General features: G+C 49.8%; 3 protein-coding genes across 3 annotated transcripts; 2 read left to right on the forward strand and 1 right to left on the reverse strand.

Moving 5' to 3' along the window:
* Positions 1-703: 703 nt before the first annotated feature.
* FPRO_11944 (putative chitin synthase) lies at positions 704-6,419 on the forward strand (the record flags this gene model as incomplete). Its single annotated transcript, XM_031221474.1, has 3 exons — positions 704-1,011; positions 1,080-6,328; positions 6,388-6,419. 3 exons carry the CDS (start codon positions 704-706, stop codon positions 6,417-6,419), a joined length of 5,589 nt encoding a protein of 1,862 aa, XP_031087029.1.
* Positions 6,420-6,939: 520 nt separating this feature from the next.
* On the reverse strand, positions 6,940-10,390 carry FPRO_11945 (related to URB1 Nucleolar protein required for the normal accumulation of 25S and 5.8S rRNAs; the record flags this gene model as incomplete). Its single annotated transcript, XM_031221475.1, has 2 exons — positions 6,940-10,175; positions 10,234-10,390. 2 exons carry the CDS (start codon positions 10,388-10,390, stop codon positions 6,940-6,942), a joined length of 3,393 nt encoding a protein of 1,130 aa, XP_031087030.1.
* Positions 10,391-13,867: 3,477 nt separating this feature from the next.
* FPRO_11946 (uncharacterized protein) lies at positions 13,868-15,523 on the forward strand (the record flags this gene model as incomplete). Its single annotated transcript, XM_031221476.1, has 3 exons — positions 13,868-13,982; positions 14,100-14,855; positions 14,910-15,523. The coding sequence occupies 3 exons, from the start codon at positions 13,868-13,870 to the stop codon at positions 15,521-15,523; spliced, it is 1,485 nt and encodes a 494-aa protein (XP_031087031.1).
* Positions 15,524-15,795: the final 272 nt, after the last annotated feature.

Genomic DNA, 15,795 nt, shown 5'->3' on the forward strand with positions numbered 1-15,795 from the left:
AAAAGAGACAGAGATAGATCCAGGGGGAAGATGTTGGAGCTCTCCGGGAGTGCCGTGTGGCTATGGGCAGGGAAAAACCTCGTATGGCGTCCATTTTTATGCCGCGGCCGTGGGACAGCATCCAAACATAGAAATTGTTCAAGGCCAAAGGGGGCTTGCGCTATGCCCGAGCTGCATTAGTGGTATTAGTGGTGTTCCGTACTGACAATCCCACCTCTTTACCGTGGAGAGAGTAGAGCACTCTCTCCCTGTCCTGTACGAGGAGAGAGAGGAGACTTGCATCCAGTCCAGTCCATTTCAGTCCAGTCCCAAGAAAAACAATCCCTTTTCCCAGCCGAGCCCAGGTTGTTTTGTTGGTGTTAATACCTTTCCTTTACCTTGGCACGTAGAGTTACGACTACCAGTCCAAGTCCAATCGTTCTGGTGAAGGCTTCTGTTTCCGGAGCCTGGCTCTTCTTACCTTTTCTAATCCATATTATTGTTTTTATTCGACGCTCGTTTTATCTCCCAGCATTCTAAACCCTCGCTCTGAGTGCCTGTTTGACTGTTGAACAACCAACCTAAACGATAATACCATCGAAACTAACGACGACGATAACAACTCCTTAATAACCCAATTCACAACAACAGCGTTTCTGCTGAAACCCAAATCTACCGAGTCGTTAATAACCTTCGAGAGCCACTCGCTGGCTGCTTGTCTATCATGGCTATGAGCCTCCCACAGCTCGGCGGCGCAGGAGGCCCTCATACTCAACCCTCCTTGCCATCGCTGCCTGCACATCTTCAATCCGACACGCATCTCACTGCTCATCTTGCCAGTCGCTTCCATGTCTCGCATCCTACCGCTCGACTGTCTTCTCACGCTCTCATATCTCTCAACACCTATACCAACTCCTCAAAGGGTCCCGATGGTGGCAAGGAGGGTAGCGCCATGGCTGGCGCCGAAGAAATCGCTGACAGAGCCTTTCTGCGATTAGGACACAGATCCGAGAACCAAGCCGTTGTGTTTTTGTAAGTCTATGATGCCGAAAGCGGGACACTTGCACCCAAAGTTTGCTAATACTAATATACTTATTTAGGGGTGAATCTGGCGCTGGAAAGTCTACTATTCGAGCCCACCTCTTGACTGCTCTTCTCAACAAATCATCAACGCCCCTGTCCACAAAGCTCTCTCTCGCCGCGTATGTCTTTGATAGTCTCACAACTACCAAGACTGCTACAACACCAACTGCTTCCAAGTCCGGGCTCTTCTACGAGTTGCAGTACGATACTTCAGCCACAACAAACCCTGTTCTGATTGGTGGTAAGCTCTTGGATCATCGCCTGGAGCGTAGCCGTATCGCCGATGTTCCTACAGGAGAGCGTAACTTCCACGTCCTGTACTATCTTCTTGCTGGAACAAGCGAAGCTGAAAAGTCTCATCTCGGCTTGGACGGTGGTTCTGTCACTGGAACCACTCAAAAGCGATGGAAGTACCTTGGCCATCCTACTCAGCTCAAGGTTGGAATCAACGACGCAGAGGGTTTCCAAGTCTTCAAGAATGCTCTGCGAAAGCTCGAGTTCCCTCGCGCTGAAATTGCCGAGATTTGCCAAATTCTCGCTAGTATTCTTCACATTGGTCAACTAGAGTTTGAGACAACTAGCCAGACCAGCGTAACTGGCGACGATAGTGGTGGTTTCTCTCACGAGGGTGGTACAACCATCACTGCTGTCAAGAACAAAGATGTTCTCAGCATCATCGCTGCTTTCCTTGGTGTCAGCGCCGCTGACCTCCAGACTACCTTGGGCTATAAGACCAAGATGATTCACCGAGAACGTGTCACTGTTATGCTCGACCCCAACGGTGCCCGTGCCCACGCTGGAGAGCTTGCCCGAACACTCTACTCCCTCCTCGTTGCTTGGATTCTCGAGACCATCAACCAGCGACTTTGTGCACCTGAGGAGTCTATTGCCAACACTGTCTCGATTGTCGATTTCCCCGGTTTCTGCCAGCAAACTCCAACTGGCTCCGCACTCGACCAACTTCTCAACAATGCTGCTACCGAATGCATCTACAACCTTACTCTTCAGAACTTCTTCGACCGCAAGGCTGACATGCTGGAGTCCGAGGAAGTCAGCGTTGCTGCGACCAGCTATTTCGACAACTCGGACGCTGTTCGAGGCATCTTGAAGCCTGGCAACGGTCTTCTTAGCATTCTCGATGATCAAACTCGACGAAACCGAACAGATATGCAATTTCTTGAGGCTCTCCGAAGACGTTTCGATGGCAAGAACGCTGCTATCGAGGTTGGCTCCGCTCAAGCTAAGCTTCCTGGAAGCAACTTCCTGACTGAGAACACCTCTGCCGTCTTCACCGTGAAGCACTTTGCTGGTGAGGTAGATTACCCTGTCAAGGGACTCATAGAGGAGAACGGCGAAATCATCTCTGGTGACCTCCTCAATATGATCAACGGTACTAAGAGCGAGTTTGTTGCTCGCCTTTTCGGCCAAGACGCTCTCCAGACCGTCACCCACCCCAACGAACGCACTACTGTTATGCAGGCTACCGTCAGCTCAAAGCCTATGCGAGCGCCTAGTGTCATGTCTCGGAAGACGCACCGAACTGGTCGCCCCAGCACAGCTTACAAGCGCCAGCAACAAGAGGCCATGGAGGAGTTAGATCAGCAGAGCCAGGCGGGAGAGTCTAAGAAGAATGCCAAGATGACTCTCGATCAAGGTGCTTCAGGCCAGTTCCTTGCCTCGTTGGACAATGTCCAGAAGGCTGTCACTGACCCCGGTACCAACTCATACTTCGTCTTTTGCTTGAAGCCCAACGATCGACGAATTGCGAACCAGTTTGACAGTAAGTGCGTTCGTATGCAGGTCCAAACTTTTGGTATTGCGGAAATCAGCCAACGTCTTCGATCTGCCGATTTCAGTTTATTCTTGCCTTTCGGCGAATTTCTGGGTATGACAGATGCGGAGACAATCTTGGTTGGCAGTGAACGAGAACGTGCTGAGATGGTTATTGAGGAGAAGCAGTGGCCCCAGAATGAAGTCAGAGTCGGTGCCACTGGTGTTTTCCTTAGTGAACGCTGTTGGATGGAGATTGCTCAGCTCGGCGAGGCAGTGTCAGTTTCTGGTCGCTACGGTGGCTTGCCTTCGTCCGACGCTGGCGATGGTCTCACACCTGCTGAGTCTATGGCTTTCGGCGCCTCTAAGGAGCATTTGGTTTCTGGTGGTAACACCCCTCTCATGTACGGTGAGAAGGCCAAGGGTGGTTACTTCACCGACGACACTCGATCCGAGGCTGGTGTTTCTGCCTTTGGTGGTGGTGACATGTTCAAGAACCTCGACACACGTGAGCAGATGGCTGAGCGAGGCAATGAGAAGTCTCTCGAAGAGGTTGAGGAGTACCGAGATAAGCCCAGCCGCAAGCGTTGGGTGGCTCTCGTCTTCTTCCTCACTTGGTTCATCCCCGACTTTGCCATCAGACTGATCGGACGTATGCCTCGAAAGGATGTTCGTATGGCCTGGAGAGAAAAGGTGGCGATCAACATGCTCATTTGGTTGATGTGTGCTGTTGCCGCCTTCTTCATGGTCGGATTCCCCACGCTCATTTGCCCCAAGCAGTATGTCTACAGCTCCAACGAACTCTCTTCCTACGACGGTGACAAGGGCAGTAAGGGCGCCTACGTTGCTATCCGCGGTTTCGTTATTGACCTCAATGCCTTCATTCCCAACCATTATCCTGGCAGTAACCTTGTCAGTGAGGATACTCTCTTGAACTATGCCGGCAAGGATATCAGCGCTCTTTTCCCCATCCAAGTGTCTGCTCTGTGCCAGGGCAAAGACGGTCAGATCCCTCCTGAGGTCACTCTCGACAACCGAAACACCAACATCACCGGTCAGCCCCAGCTTCTTGCTTCCAGAGATATCGATGTCAACTCTGTCTACCACGATTTCCGTTATTACACCAACGACAGTCGACCTGATTGGTACTTCGAGCAAATGTACACCTTCAAGCATGTTTACCTGAAGGGTCGCATGGGTTACAGCCCCAAATATGTCAAGAAGTTGGCCCGAGACAGTTCCTGGAACGTTGTCACTATTCACGGAAAGGTCTATGACATGACCAAGTACCTCCAGGGTGGTCTCCGTCTCAAAGCCAAGGCTGGCAAGCCTACTCCCAACATCCCAGGCGCCACAGACTTCATGGAGGACAGTGTCGTCCAGCTGTTCCGAAGTGCAAAGGGCCAGGATGTTTCCAAGTACTGGGATAACATCAAGCTCAGCCCTGTCAAGAAACAACGCATGGAGACCTGTCTGAACAACCTCTTCTACATTGGTGACTCAGATACTCGAAACTCTACCCGCTGTCAGTTCGCTACATACTTCATCTTGGCTATTTCAGTCATGCTCGCATCTATCTTGGTCTTCAAGTTCCTTGCTGCACTCCAATTCGGTGGCAAGAACGTGCCCGAGAACCTCGACAAGTTCGTCATGTGTATGATTCCCGCTTATACCGAAGATGAAGACTCGTTGCGCCGTGCTATTGACTCGCTTTCTCGCATGAAGTATGATGATAAGCGAAAGCTTCTCGTCGTTGTCTGTGACGGTATGATTATCGGTCAAGGTAACGACAGGCCTACGCCTCGCATTGTGTTGGATATTCTTGGTGTCTCTGAGACCGTCGACCCTGAGCCTCTCAGCTTCGAGGCTCTCGGCGAGGGTATGAAACAGCACAACATGGGTAAGATCTACTCGGGTCTTTACGAAGTCCAAGGCCACATCGTCCCCTTCATGGTCATTGTCAAGGTTGGCAAGCCTTCTGAGGTCTCTCGCCCCGGTAACCGTGGTAAGCGAGACTCCCAGATGGTTCTCATGCGTTTCCTGAACCGCGTCCACTACAACCTTGCCATGAGTCCCATGGAGTTGGAGATGTATCACCAGATCCGCAACATTATTGGCGTCAACCCAACCTTCTACGAATACCTTTTCCAAATTGATGCCGATACTGTCGTCGCTCCAGACTCAGCTACTCGAATGATTTCAGCCTTCATTGATGATACTCGCCTGATTGCTTGCTGTGGTGAAACCGCTCTCACCAACGCCAAGGGCTCTTTCATCACTATGATTCAGGTCTACGAGTACTGGATTTCACACAATTTGTCTAAGGCATTCGAGAGTTTGTTCGGCTCAGTCACTTGTTTGCCTGGTTGTTTCTCCATGTACCGAATTCGCGCTGCGGAGACCGGTAAGCCTTTGTTCGTCAGCAAGGAGATCGTTGAAGACTACTCCACGATTCGTGTTGATACTCTGCACATGAAGAACTTGCTCCATCTTGGTGAGGATCGATATCTCACAACCTTGCTCCTCAAGTATCACTCCAAGTACAAGACAAAGTACCTCTTCAGCGCTCAGGCCTGGACTATTGCCCCTGACTCTTGGTCTGTCTTCCTGTCTCAGCGACGACGTTGGATCAATTCTACCGTGCATAACTTGGCTGAGCTTATTCCCTTGGCCCAGCTTTGCGGTTTCTGCTGTTTCAGTATGCGTTTCGTTGTCTTCATCGATCTTCTGAGCACTATTGTCCAGCCTGTCATTGTCATGTATATCGTGTACCTGATTTACCAAGTCGCTACCAACCCGTCAGTGGTGCCTATTACAGCTTTCTTGTTGCTTGGTGCCATCTACGGTCTGCAGGCTGTCATCTTCATCCTCCGACGCAAGTGGGAGATGGTTGGTTGGATGATTATGTACATTGCTGCTATTCCTGTCTTCTCTTTCGGTCTGCCCCTGTACTCCTTCTGGCACATGGATGACTTCAACTGGGGTAACACTCGTGTTATTGCTGGCGAAGCTGGTAAGAAGATCGTTGTTTCAGACGAGGGCAAATTTGATCCCAGCTCGATCCCTCGCAAGAAGTGGGAGGAGTACCAAGCCGAGCTCTGGGAGACACAGACCCAGACTGCTCGTGACGATGTGCGATCAGAGATCTCTGGTTATAGTTATGCCACCAAGGCTCAGGGACCTTTCTCTGAGTACGGTGGTGGTTACCAGCCCAGCCGCCCCGGCTCAACAGCTGGCTTCGGCCACCAGAACATGTCTCGCATGTCCCTGGCCCATTCTGAGATGCCTGGCAACCGTGCGAGCCAGTTTGGTGGCTCGCAGTTCTTCTCTCCCGAGGAGATGGTTGGCATGCCCAGTGATGACGCCCTCCTCGCTGAGATTCGCGACATTCTCAAGACAGCTGACTTGATGACTGTCACCAAGAAGGGCATCAAGCAAGAGCTGGAGAGGCGATTCAATGTTCCTCTAGACGCGAAGAGGGCCTACATCAACTCTGGTAAGTCAATACTTTCTGACCCATTCATTTCGTTCGACCTCATACTAACAATTTCTCAGCAACTGAAGCTCTGCTTTCTGGCCAATTGTAGACTGTTTAGACTCAGCGTGTATCCATTGAGACGGTCGTTATAATGCCTATTCAGCCTTCCGATAATCTTGTTCATATCTGTTTTGAAGTGCGTTCATATTTTACAACGGCGAATTTTGGATGGGAAATTAAAAACTCAACATTTTTGTTAACGGCAGAACAAAAAGGCTGCTCTTATCCATATTAATGCGTGGGGTAGTTAGCGAGGGAGAGTATCTTTTGTGTCCAGGGGCATATATATTTTGTCGTCCTTATGGTGTCTGTTCTGGTTATTGTTTGGTAGATGGATGGGACCTGTATATATGTACGAACAAATTTGAACAATGATGTTTCAGTGATAACATTGACTCCACGAATTTCTCAATTGATGCTTAAAGTCGACTGCACAGGTTGCGAGCATTTGAGTGCCTAATAGGAGATGGTCATTTCCTTGGTAATAAGCGCAAGTCTTGTCGTCCTTAGGCTGGGTATTAACAGTCATGTATAAATTTGTATAGCTTATATATCCAATCCATTCACCTTTACAAATCATGCCTGGCAAGTAACTTTTCGACGCCTCCCTTACTCCAGACCTTGACTTTTTCTTGATCACATGTCTCCCATACCCTTTTCATGAGTGCAACCATTACATCTGCCTCTTCACATCCCTCAAATGCAGCCCGTTGCGAGTCTAACCAGCTGAGGATGCCGAAGCGAGTCGTCAAAGTGGTGCTACCGCCTTCGATGCAAGTCGTGCGATACAATAGACGCAGCAAACGAGTGCGTAAATTGACACGCAAGTAAGGGTTAGCATCCAGAGCGAGTATCTTCTCGAACCATCGCTTGCGATGAAAGATGCCAAGGTCGGAGGGTGTGCGCAAGCTGTCAAGGAGGTAGGTCAGAAGCCATGTGATTTCGGTGTAATACTTATCATCTTCTGAGGGTTCACCGTGAAGAATGTCGTGGGCGAGGGGAAGCTTGTCAGCAGACCAGACGGGGCTGCGTGTGAGGAAGCTGTTGATTTTGGGGTAGAGTGGGTGGAGTGGATTCTTCAAGACATCCAGAGCGTGGATGGCGAAAGCAGTGAAGGCAGAGGGGACTGGGCCCTTTTCAACTTCATCACGCGATGACTCGGCAATTTCGCACAAGAGCAGCCAAACTTGTTCCTTTTCTTCGTATGAAGAATCCTTGAGCTTGGCAGCCATCTTGAGAATGCTGGTGAGAGATTCCTTGCGGATGTTGGTATGGGGAGAGGAGAGGAGGCGAATCAGAGCTGCTGCCCAGCCGTCTTCAACGAGGTCTTCGGCGTTTTTGCCAGCCCATTTTGTCAAAGCTGTGGTATCCTCGTCTTCGGGGAGTGGTACAAGCAGCATAGCCTCGAGCCTTGAAGAATCAATGGTCGAGCCATCTTTTGAACCATTCGCATCAACTGTATCGGCATCAGGCATATCTTCATCAGCATCTGCATCATCAGACCTTTCTTCCTTGATCTTTTTCATCTTGACCTTGCTTGATGAAAACTGTTCTAAGATGCGTTTGTATAGAGCTTTGGTGAGTTGTTTTCCTGGCTTGAGCTTGTATGAAGTAGAGAAATAGAAAGATAGGAATTGGCCAAGCGCAGCTTCTTCATCGCTGCTAGCAGAGCCCATTGCGAATGACAACTGCTCTACCAGGGTCACGTCAACCAAAGCAGTCTCACTACCAGATGATACACCATCTTCCTGGGCATATGTTTCTAACAAATCGAGATACTTGATTGGCGAGGAGGCACATCGGTTGACGCAGTTGTCAACATATGACCAAACTTTCTCCATTGGCTTTGCCTTGACATCGGCTAGCGTTGTCTGGAGGGCCTCGAATAGTGAGCTCATCAGGGACGCCTTCGTTACCATCTGGTTCTCAACTGCGACCTCGCCTAGAACCTTCTTGAGTTGCTGGAAAGAAAGATCTCGCTTCTCATCACAAAGCAGCCGCAGGAGGGCGGTGTATGGCGAGGACCCTGCTCCATCAATGATATTGTCTATCCTTGAGAACCAACGCATACCAGGGGAATAACTGGCAATTGATACCAAGTTCTCGAGCTCCATAACTCTTAGTGACTCGTCTTCATGCTGCTCGCTTTTCTTGTTGAGCGACTTGAGAACTTCTGTGAAGAAAGGCGAAACATCAAAGTTGGCGGCGAGGGCAACTTGTGGAATGACTTCATAGTAAAGGCGTAGTAAACGACTGGCCATGGTCTTATGGAGAATGTTCTCAGCTGGTGTTCCCTTGTAAGACCGAACGATTTCTTTCATGTCCGGAATACGTTGGCAAAAAGCATCGATTAAACGACGGCTAGCTTCTGCCCAGACAGGATCACTGCCCTTTGAAACCTCTTCATGCATCTTGATAGCTTCAGCTAACTTCTCAATTGCCACGATCAGTATGCGGGTAGCAAAGAAAGATGTGAGGTTGGATTTAGAGGAAAGACACCGGATCAGAACTTTTTGATTAATGGGGAGCGGAATAATGTTGTCGAGAAGGATGGACGTGGGAGGAGGTGCTTTGGCAGATCGCGATCGGTCTCCGAAGCGAGGAGGGAGAGGAAGTTGCATAGTGTTGAAAAGAAAGGCGGCATATCCAATCCATGTCATGGATAACTTTGGTTCGAACGTGAAAGATCGGTTGCTAAGAAAATATTTTGCAGTAAGTTCAGGGGCAGAGGTGAAGATTGCTACCAAAAGCTCGCTATGTTTCAAACTGGACCAAGGACGCAATTTTTGAGCGAATTCGGCAAGGACAAAGTTATACACAGGAATGTCTTGTTTGTATCTTTCGGCGAAGAGAGCACCCTGTGTACCAGCCTTCGCACGCCCACTCGGCGCTGGGTCGTCTTCAGACTCTTTGGGGTATAGACCAGTGGAAGGATATAGAATACCAGCTGTAGGCGTCGTGCAGATGTAGATGAGGAGTTGGTGGGCCTTATGGCTCACCGTTGACTTCTCATCAACATCTTCGCCATCGCTGGTGTATGTGTATAGAGCCAAGAAGCGCACCAACGACTTGGTGTTGAAGCATCGGAATTTGACTTCCCTAGGGATCTTGTCATCTTTGAGGACATAGAGCTTTAGAGAGTCGAGAATATCCACAACGAGGTAGGCAGGGTCGCTTTTGATCATATAAGTCACATGTGACAAAAGTTCCTTTTGCGATACAAGTTCTTTACGTCCATCTGAACCTAGGAACTTGAGAAGGCTCAGAAAAAAACGGACAGCATTTGTTCTGACAGAAGCCTTGCGCACATCTTCCTGCGTATCTCCAATATGCCCAATTTCAAGATTTCGTCCAAACGATGTCAATGTGAAATTTCGAGCGCGGAAGATTCGCTTCGCATAGGCGCCTCCATCTAGGCATGTAGCTTCTCGAAGGAGACGGAGAGTAGGTGAGATGATAAAACCCTTGCTCTTCTCTGCCGAGAGATTCTTTGCCAATGATTTCAGTTGCTGCTCTTGGAGAAGGGTCTGGCAGATACCGAGGCCATGCTTGACAAGCTGTAGTGAGCCTGAGAGGATCTGGAGTAGCAAAGCCAGAACAACGGCAACAGAAGATATGACACCATCGTTATTAACCTGCACGGCGAAAGACCACATTTCCATGATATCGTTGAGAAAGACTGCATCTTCGGATGCATCTCTGGGCTTGACGGCTTCAAGGTATTGATGTAGAATGTCGAGGTTTGCTCTTCGGTCACCCTCTTCGTGAACTATTTGATCGAGGAGATTCTTGAAAGACTGAAGGCCTATAGGGGTATGTATCAGATCTAGTTCGTTGGTGCCTTTAATAGCATCGTCACTTACCATGCCTGGCGTTGCGCAAATCCTGGTCGAAGGACAGCAAATTGCGCAATTGATCGCTCGAGGTGACTTCTTCGCTCGTTGGAGTCTCGTGAACGACTTTCTGGCGTTTGCGAAAAGCGTCAGCGCCATCTCCGCTGTTGAAGTCTCGTTTGCCCATTTTGACCACCACGGAGCTTGTCGCAATCTAGATCTCTAATCCATGAATTTACTTGACTTTTTGGCGTTTTGCCACGCGTGACCGCTATCCCGCCTGCCAGATTCGGAATCAGGGACCAGAAGTGTGGAGTACGGTCGGTAGATCTATTACCCGCCGTTGTTGAAGTTTAGGTATCTGCCGATTCTTCTAGTCTTGGGTCCAACAACATGGAACCTCACGAATCTAGACGTGGAACAACAATATTTCAATTGAAAGCACCTATTCGTCATCATCTGTGGTGCTGTTTGGCCACTAAATATGTTTCTTTGTCTTGTGGCTGTTGTACTTTGAGGGCCGTTCAAAAGCTCAAGGTACACACCATGGCACAAAAGAACTTTGTTTGTACGTTGGGACGGCAGAGGCATTGCGAGGGATACTAGATGGTTCCCTGAAGCAAGAGGAGGTTTGCATGCTGCTCTCAGCATCTTGCATTCGCTCTTCTAATGCTTTCAGCATTTCCGTGGAGTGGTGGATAAGTGAAGCCATGACTTGGTTACATTGCATAATACAACATTGCCTTGCAATCAACCTTGGCTGAAGATAGTCATCGCCATGAGCCTCTCATCGACTGTTACTCTTCCCACACAGAATGAGTCAAACAAGTCAAACAACTCCACTCACAAAACGACGAGGCCGCATCGATCCCACATCGTGAAGCCAAATACGCCACTCCCGTTGCATCCGCCGCTGTAGAGTGGAAGGAGCCAACTGCGCAAGAAACAAGGAAAAGAGACTTGAGAGGATCCTCCGTCTTTTCTACAGCCATTCCCGAAGTCAAGACTGAGACAGGTTGCCCTCCGACCTGATTATTGCGCCTTGTGCGGGATGATCTAAAAAAAACCCAACAAAAAAAAAACCAGTCAGAATGACTGAAGATCGCCACTTGAACATCCATCATCTGCTATTTTGTGCTTGATGGAGAACACACCATCGCATGTGAACGGGCTTTGTCTCCATTATGTTAAAAAACCCCAAAGGACAAGCAAGAAAACTCAGGGCCTTTATCGTTAGTGACAAAAATAGCCAATGTAAAGGCCCTCCTCTAGCTTACGCTAGACTTGCCTAAATCTTTTCATCACTGGATTACAACCGAAGGGACTCTGGATGCATCCCTGCCAAAAGCTACCTAGCCAAGCCAAGGTTGCATGCTTCAACTTAAGAGTCGCTATTTTAAGAACCAAAGGAATGGCAAGTCAGGGGCACCACCCTCAATAATCACTCTCGTCTGAAGACAAGGCAGCGGAAGGAAGGGCAACGGAATTTTGCTCGCAGGGTCCAAAAGCAAACAACCATGGATGTTTGCAGCAGCAACAGGGAGCGGTCCGGCTGTCGATCAGGCTTGACACCGACCCAACTACACGGTCTGACCCTTTGTGTCTCTGAGCCGAGGTGCCCTAACAAGACTTTTCTGGCACACTTCCTCTTGACTCCACAAATGAAGCCATCCTAGCCATCTAGCCATCCCACCTTGTTTGTTAATGTTTAGTGGTTTTAGTGACTCTCACTGAGACAAAAGCCGGGCTGTGCATTGAATCTACGGCTGAGAGACGAAGAGGCAATTGCAATACGACATTGCTATCAACGTAGTATGGCCGCTTACCGTCAGATACCGCTGAAGGGCCAAGCAATGCATTTCAGCCGTTCTGGTCTACCAGCGCCAAATATTAAAATTTCGGGACTATCATCGTTTAGTCATTTTGTCTCAAGATTTCAAGGCAGGCGAATCGTATCGTGTCAGCTCACGCCAGAATACGGGTCATCACAATGGCCTCGTGCTCATCACTATTCTAGGTGCCATGAAACATCTCTCATGGCTGTTTTAGGATGTAGCCACCAATTCTTTGGCCAAGTAATAACAAACCTGGCCCAAAGGAGCATCCGGATTCGATGAGAGGGCAGATTGACAGGCGTTCCTGAAGCTCCCACGTTTCAAGAGACCCTGGCTTTTCACAACTCACAGACAAACGCGGTCGTCAGTCGCAAGGTGGAAGACAAAACGTGCAGCATACCGATTTGATGGAGAAGAGATGATGAAGAGACCAGGTTCCAGGGTGCATCTACCAATCAGCCCGGGGGGACCAGGGTATTGCCCAAACCGGCGGTGCAACCCCAAATAAGATGTATGGATGCAACGTCAGATGTCGATTCAAGGAAGGCAAACAGAGCCGACAAGGCTAAGATTTGCGCTAGGAGCCAGCAAGCGAGGCAAGCTTCTGTTGTGTGTTTACCGTAGAGAGCAGGGCTAAAAGCTATGACCTTGTTGTTTGAACATGCGCTCTGTACAACGTCTGACGAAGAACGTCTCTTGTTCAAGGTTACATGTCAGGCCAGACCAAATGACAGCTTGGGTATGGATGGAACTCATGTTTTGACGACGCCTTCGCCAAGACCCAAGTTCACACCAGTTCGACAAGAGAATGTGAGAAATGCGCAGCGTGACGACACACAGCCTCGGACACAGGCAAAGGCCTCAAACCCCGTCATCTCACGCGGCTATCCAATACGGGAGCAGCACGAGACCTTGTCTGGGGTCTTTTGTGGCAAGGACAAGCAGACCAAAAAGTCAATGGAAGGATCCACGACCACCCAGAGGGCGAGTTGGAAGTGGAATAGAGTGGAACCAAATGCACGACATCGACTTGACTCGACTCTCTAGACTTAAGCCAAGGGCAACAGCGACACCATCTCGGGCACTACGTGTGGCCCAGTCAATGTGTCTCTGTGGTGTTTTGATAGAGTTGGTGTGGAGCGCTAACATGATCGGGAGTCCGTCAGGACCGTCTTCTAAGCGCCGACTGGTCCGGCGAGACAACCGACCCCGGTCCATCACCTGCACCGTGGGTTCGTCTTGGACAATCGTCAACCACTCGATACGTCGTCTTGCATCTCCCTTGGCTGCCGCCCATTTTTCTTCTTATTTAATTTTTTAAATTTCGATCGTAACGGGGCCTGAAACTAACCCAGATCCCACTACAGACTTGTAGCAGAGGCATCATGGGTGCCAATACTGTCCTTTGTTGCCTCTATGGGTGTGGATATACTACCATGGGAACGTCGCGGCCCGGCCGTCATCCACGAGATGGGCTGGGCTGCATTACAAGTTGCTTGCCGCTGCTTTGCTCCTCTTGTTCTTTTATCTGCCGGGTCCCTGGTCCTCTTCCTGCAGCTTTCCCGTCTTGCTTCACTTCTTGTCCTATCCCATTCCTCTTCTGCAGGTGCTAGTACTGGTGCTGGCTTACATATACGAAGGAGTGTACTGTACATACATACTTCCATACACACTCATATCCCACCTTATCTCCATACGTTGATCTGTCTTTCAGCTTCTCGGCCATTTTTCTTCCACTTCGTTGAGTAACGAACTGTCCTCCTCTCCGCCAATCTCTTCTCACTCAACGTTCTAAACGCCTTCTCGGTATGACGTGAGAGCTTCGCAGCATGACACACGCCGGTTCTCACGGTGCCCATGGCTCTGAAGCAGCTTCCTGGCCATCGTGGCTATCTCTCTGCTGCGCACCGCTGGTCTCCTCAGAGGACAGGAGGCCGCGTCGTAGTAAGTCTATGTCTACTTCTACCTCTGCCAATGCTTGGGCCTCGGATTCGTCTTCAACTTTGAACATTTCGTGGCCCGTAGGCAGGTTGAGCGACGACCAGTTGCTGATAGGTCAAGTCGATGAGAAGCGTTCATATCCAGTAATATACGACCAACCAATTCACCATCCCCAGCCTGTTGCAATGCTGGAGCATCGTAAAATGTCGGAGAGGTCTACGAGAGACAGTGTCTCGTCGAAGAGAAGGAGATTCTGGTCACTCTCTTCAAGTTCGCGCCGGCCGCTCATTTCAGCCCCTTCAGACTTTCGCCATGTATCAACTGCCGCCGACCCATTTCTTGATTATCCTGAACCTACGCCGTCGAGAGCCTCGAATCTTCGGCCTGCGAAACAGTTACCTCATCGTCCTTACCGCCCGCTCGAGTTGAGCATCTATCAGCCCGACAATGGTGTATCTCCTATCATGGCTCACTTTGAACCAAGGCCTGCGAATCCGGCGCCCTCATCAGACTATTCTGAGTGTGTGTCAGATTTGTCAGATAGCCAACCCGAAGAAGTAAAACCTTCTTTGGAGTACCAGAAGAGCTTCTCAGATTCTCCCATGTCATTTCACTTTCCACGCCGCCAAGCGCTGGGGAGTGCTCCCAGTTCCTCTCATGGAGAAGATGAGATCCCGCCCTTAATTCCCCCCAAGTCACGGGGTCGTCCTCGTGCGTATAGCTCACCAGATGTGGAAAAGGTCAAGGAACGAGTCGCGAGTGCTATGCTAGAGGTTGAAAAGCTCCAGAAGCAGATTGACGATGTCATCGAGAGACAGAGTCTTTATGTTCCCAGTCGACCACCAACTCCCTACTCGGTCGCCCGAACCATGCCCGGTATGATCTCGATCTACGGACCTGGTGACGAACCGCTCCCGCTGACTTCTTCAGACCTGGAGCCCATGCCGTCAATTCCGGCTCTGCCCCCAGCTGCTCCCTCTTTTGCCCAGCGACTCAACTCCGATATCATTGAAAGGCCACACACAGCACCCATCAGGCCTCCTCGTACGCTTGTGAGAACTCCCATCACACCACCTCGCAGATCCCGAACTCCTGGTGAGCAAAGGTCACCTTCTACCCCTCCTTCTCGCCCAAGGCGAGATGATATGCCCCCACCGCCACCTCTACCTTTAGTACTTCGACCTCCTCTGAGGAAGAAGAAGTCTTTTTCCCGGGTGTCGAGCTGGCTCTTCCCCGGGTCACAGCACAACCGTAATATGAGTTTCGACTCTGTCACCAACGCTCCTCGTCCTATCAGGGGCAACCGAGGATTTTACCAAGTTTCGCTGGGCGGAGCGTCAGAACATCGGCAGAGCACAGAGTCAATCGATACGGTCAGCACTTGGGAATCGGATGCAGAAAATCGTACAGTCCCGACAACATGCTCTGTGGGTAGCACAGCCGCTGTGTCACAGGATGAGCCCCTCATCTCACGGTTCGCCACTTCAACGTTTGGCAGAAATGATATCCGACCTCAAAGGAGGAGTGTCGGTGTTGCAATGTGAAGGAATGATTGGATATTCTGGCTTATACCCCGCGTTTTCTCTTCAACGTTTTTATGACTTATACACTTGATGATACCATTCGTACTACGGCTGCTCCTGTAGCTAGACTACGTGGCAAGCAAGGCCTGTTGGGTATTTGGAATGCTATGATAATGGGATAAAGTATTTGGGAACAGGGTTTGGCTTAAAGAACTGGTTTCTGGGTGGCAGGTTTGCTCTAAAATTTATGTCCATGTTAAACGATAGAGGTATAGGAGCAGAGATGTTATCCT

This window comes from Fusarium proliferatum (assembly GCF_900067095.1).
Source record: "Fusarium proliferatum ET1 genome assembly, contig: FPRO_scaffold010, whole genome shotgun sequence".
Classification (NCBI taxonomy): domain Eukaryota; kingdom Fungi; phylum Ascomycota; class Sordariomycetes; order Hypocreales; family Nectriaceae; genus Fusarium; species Fusarium proliferatum.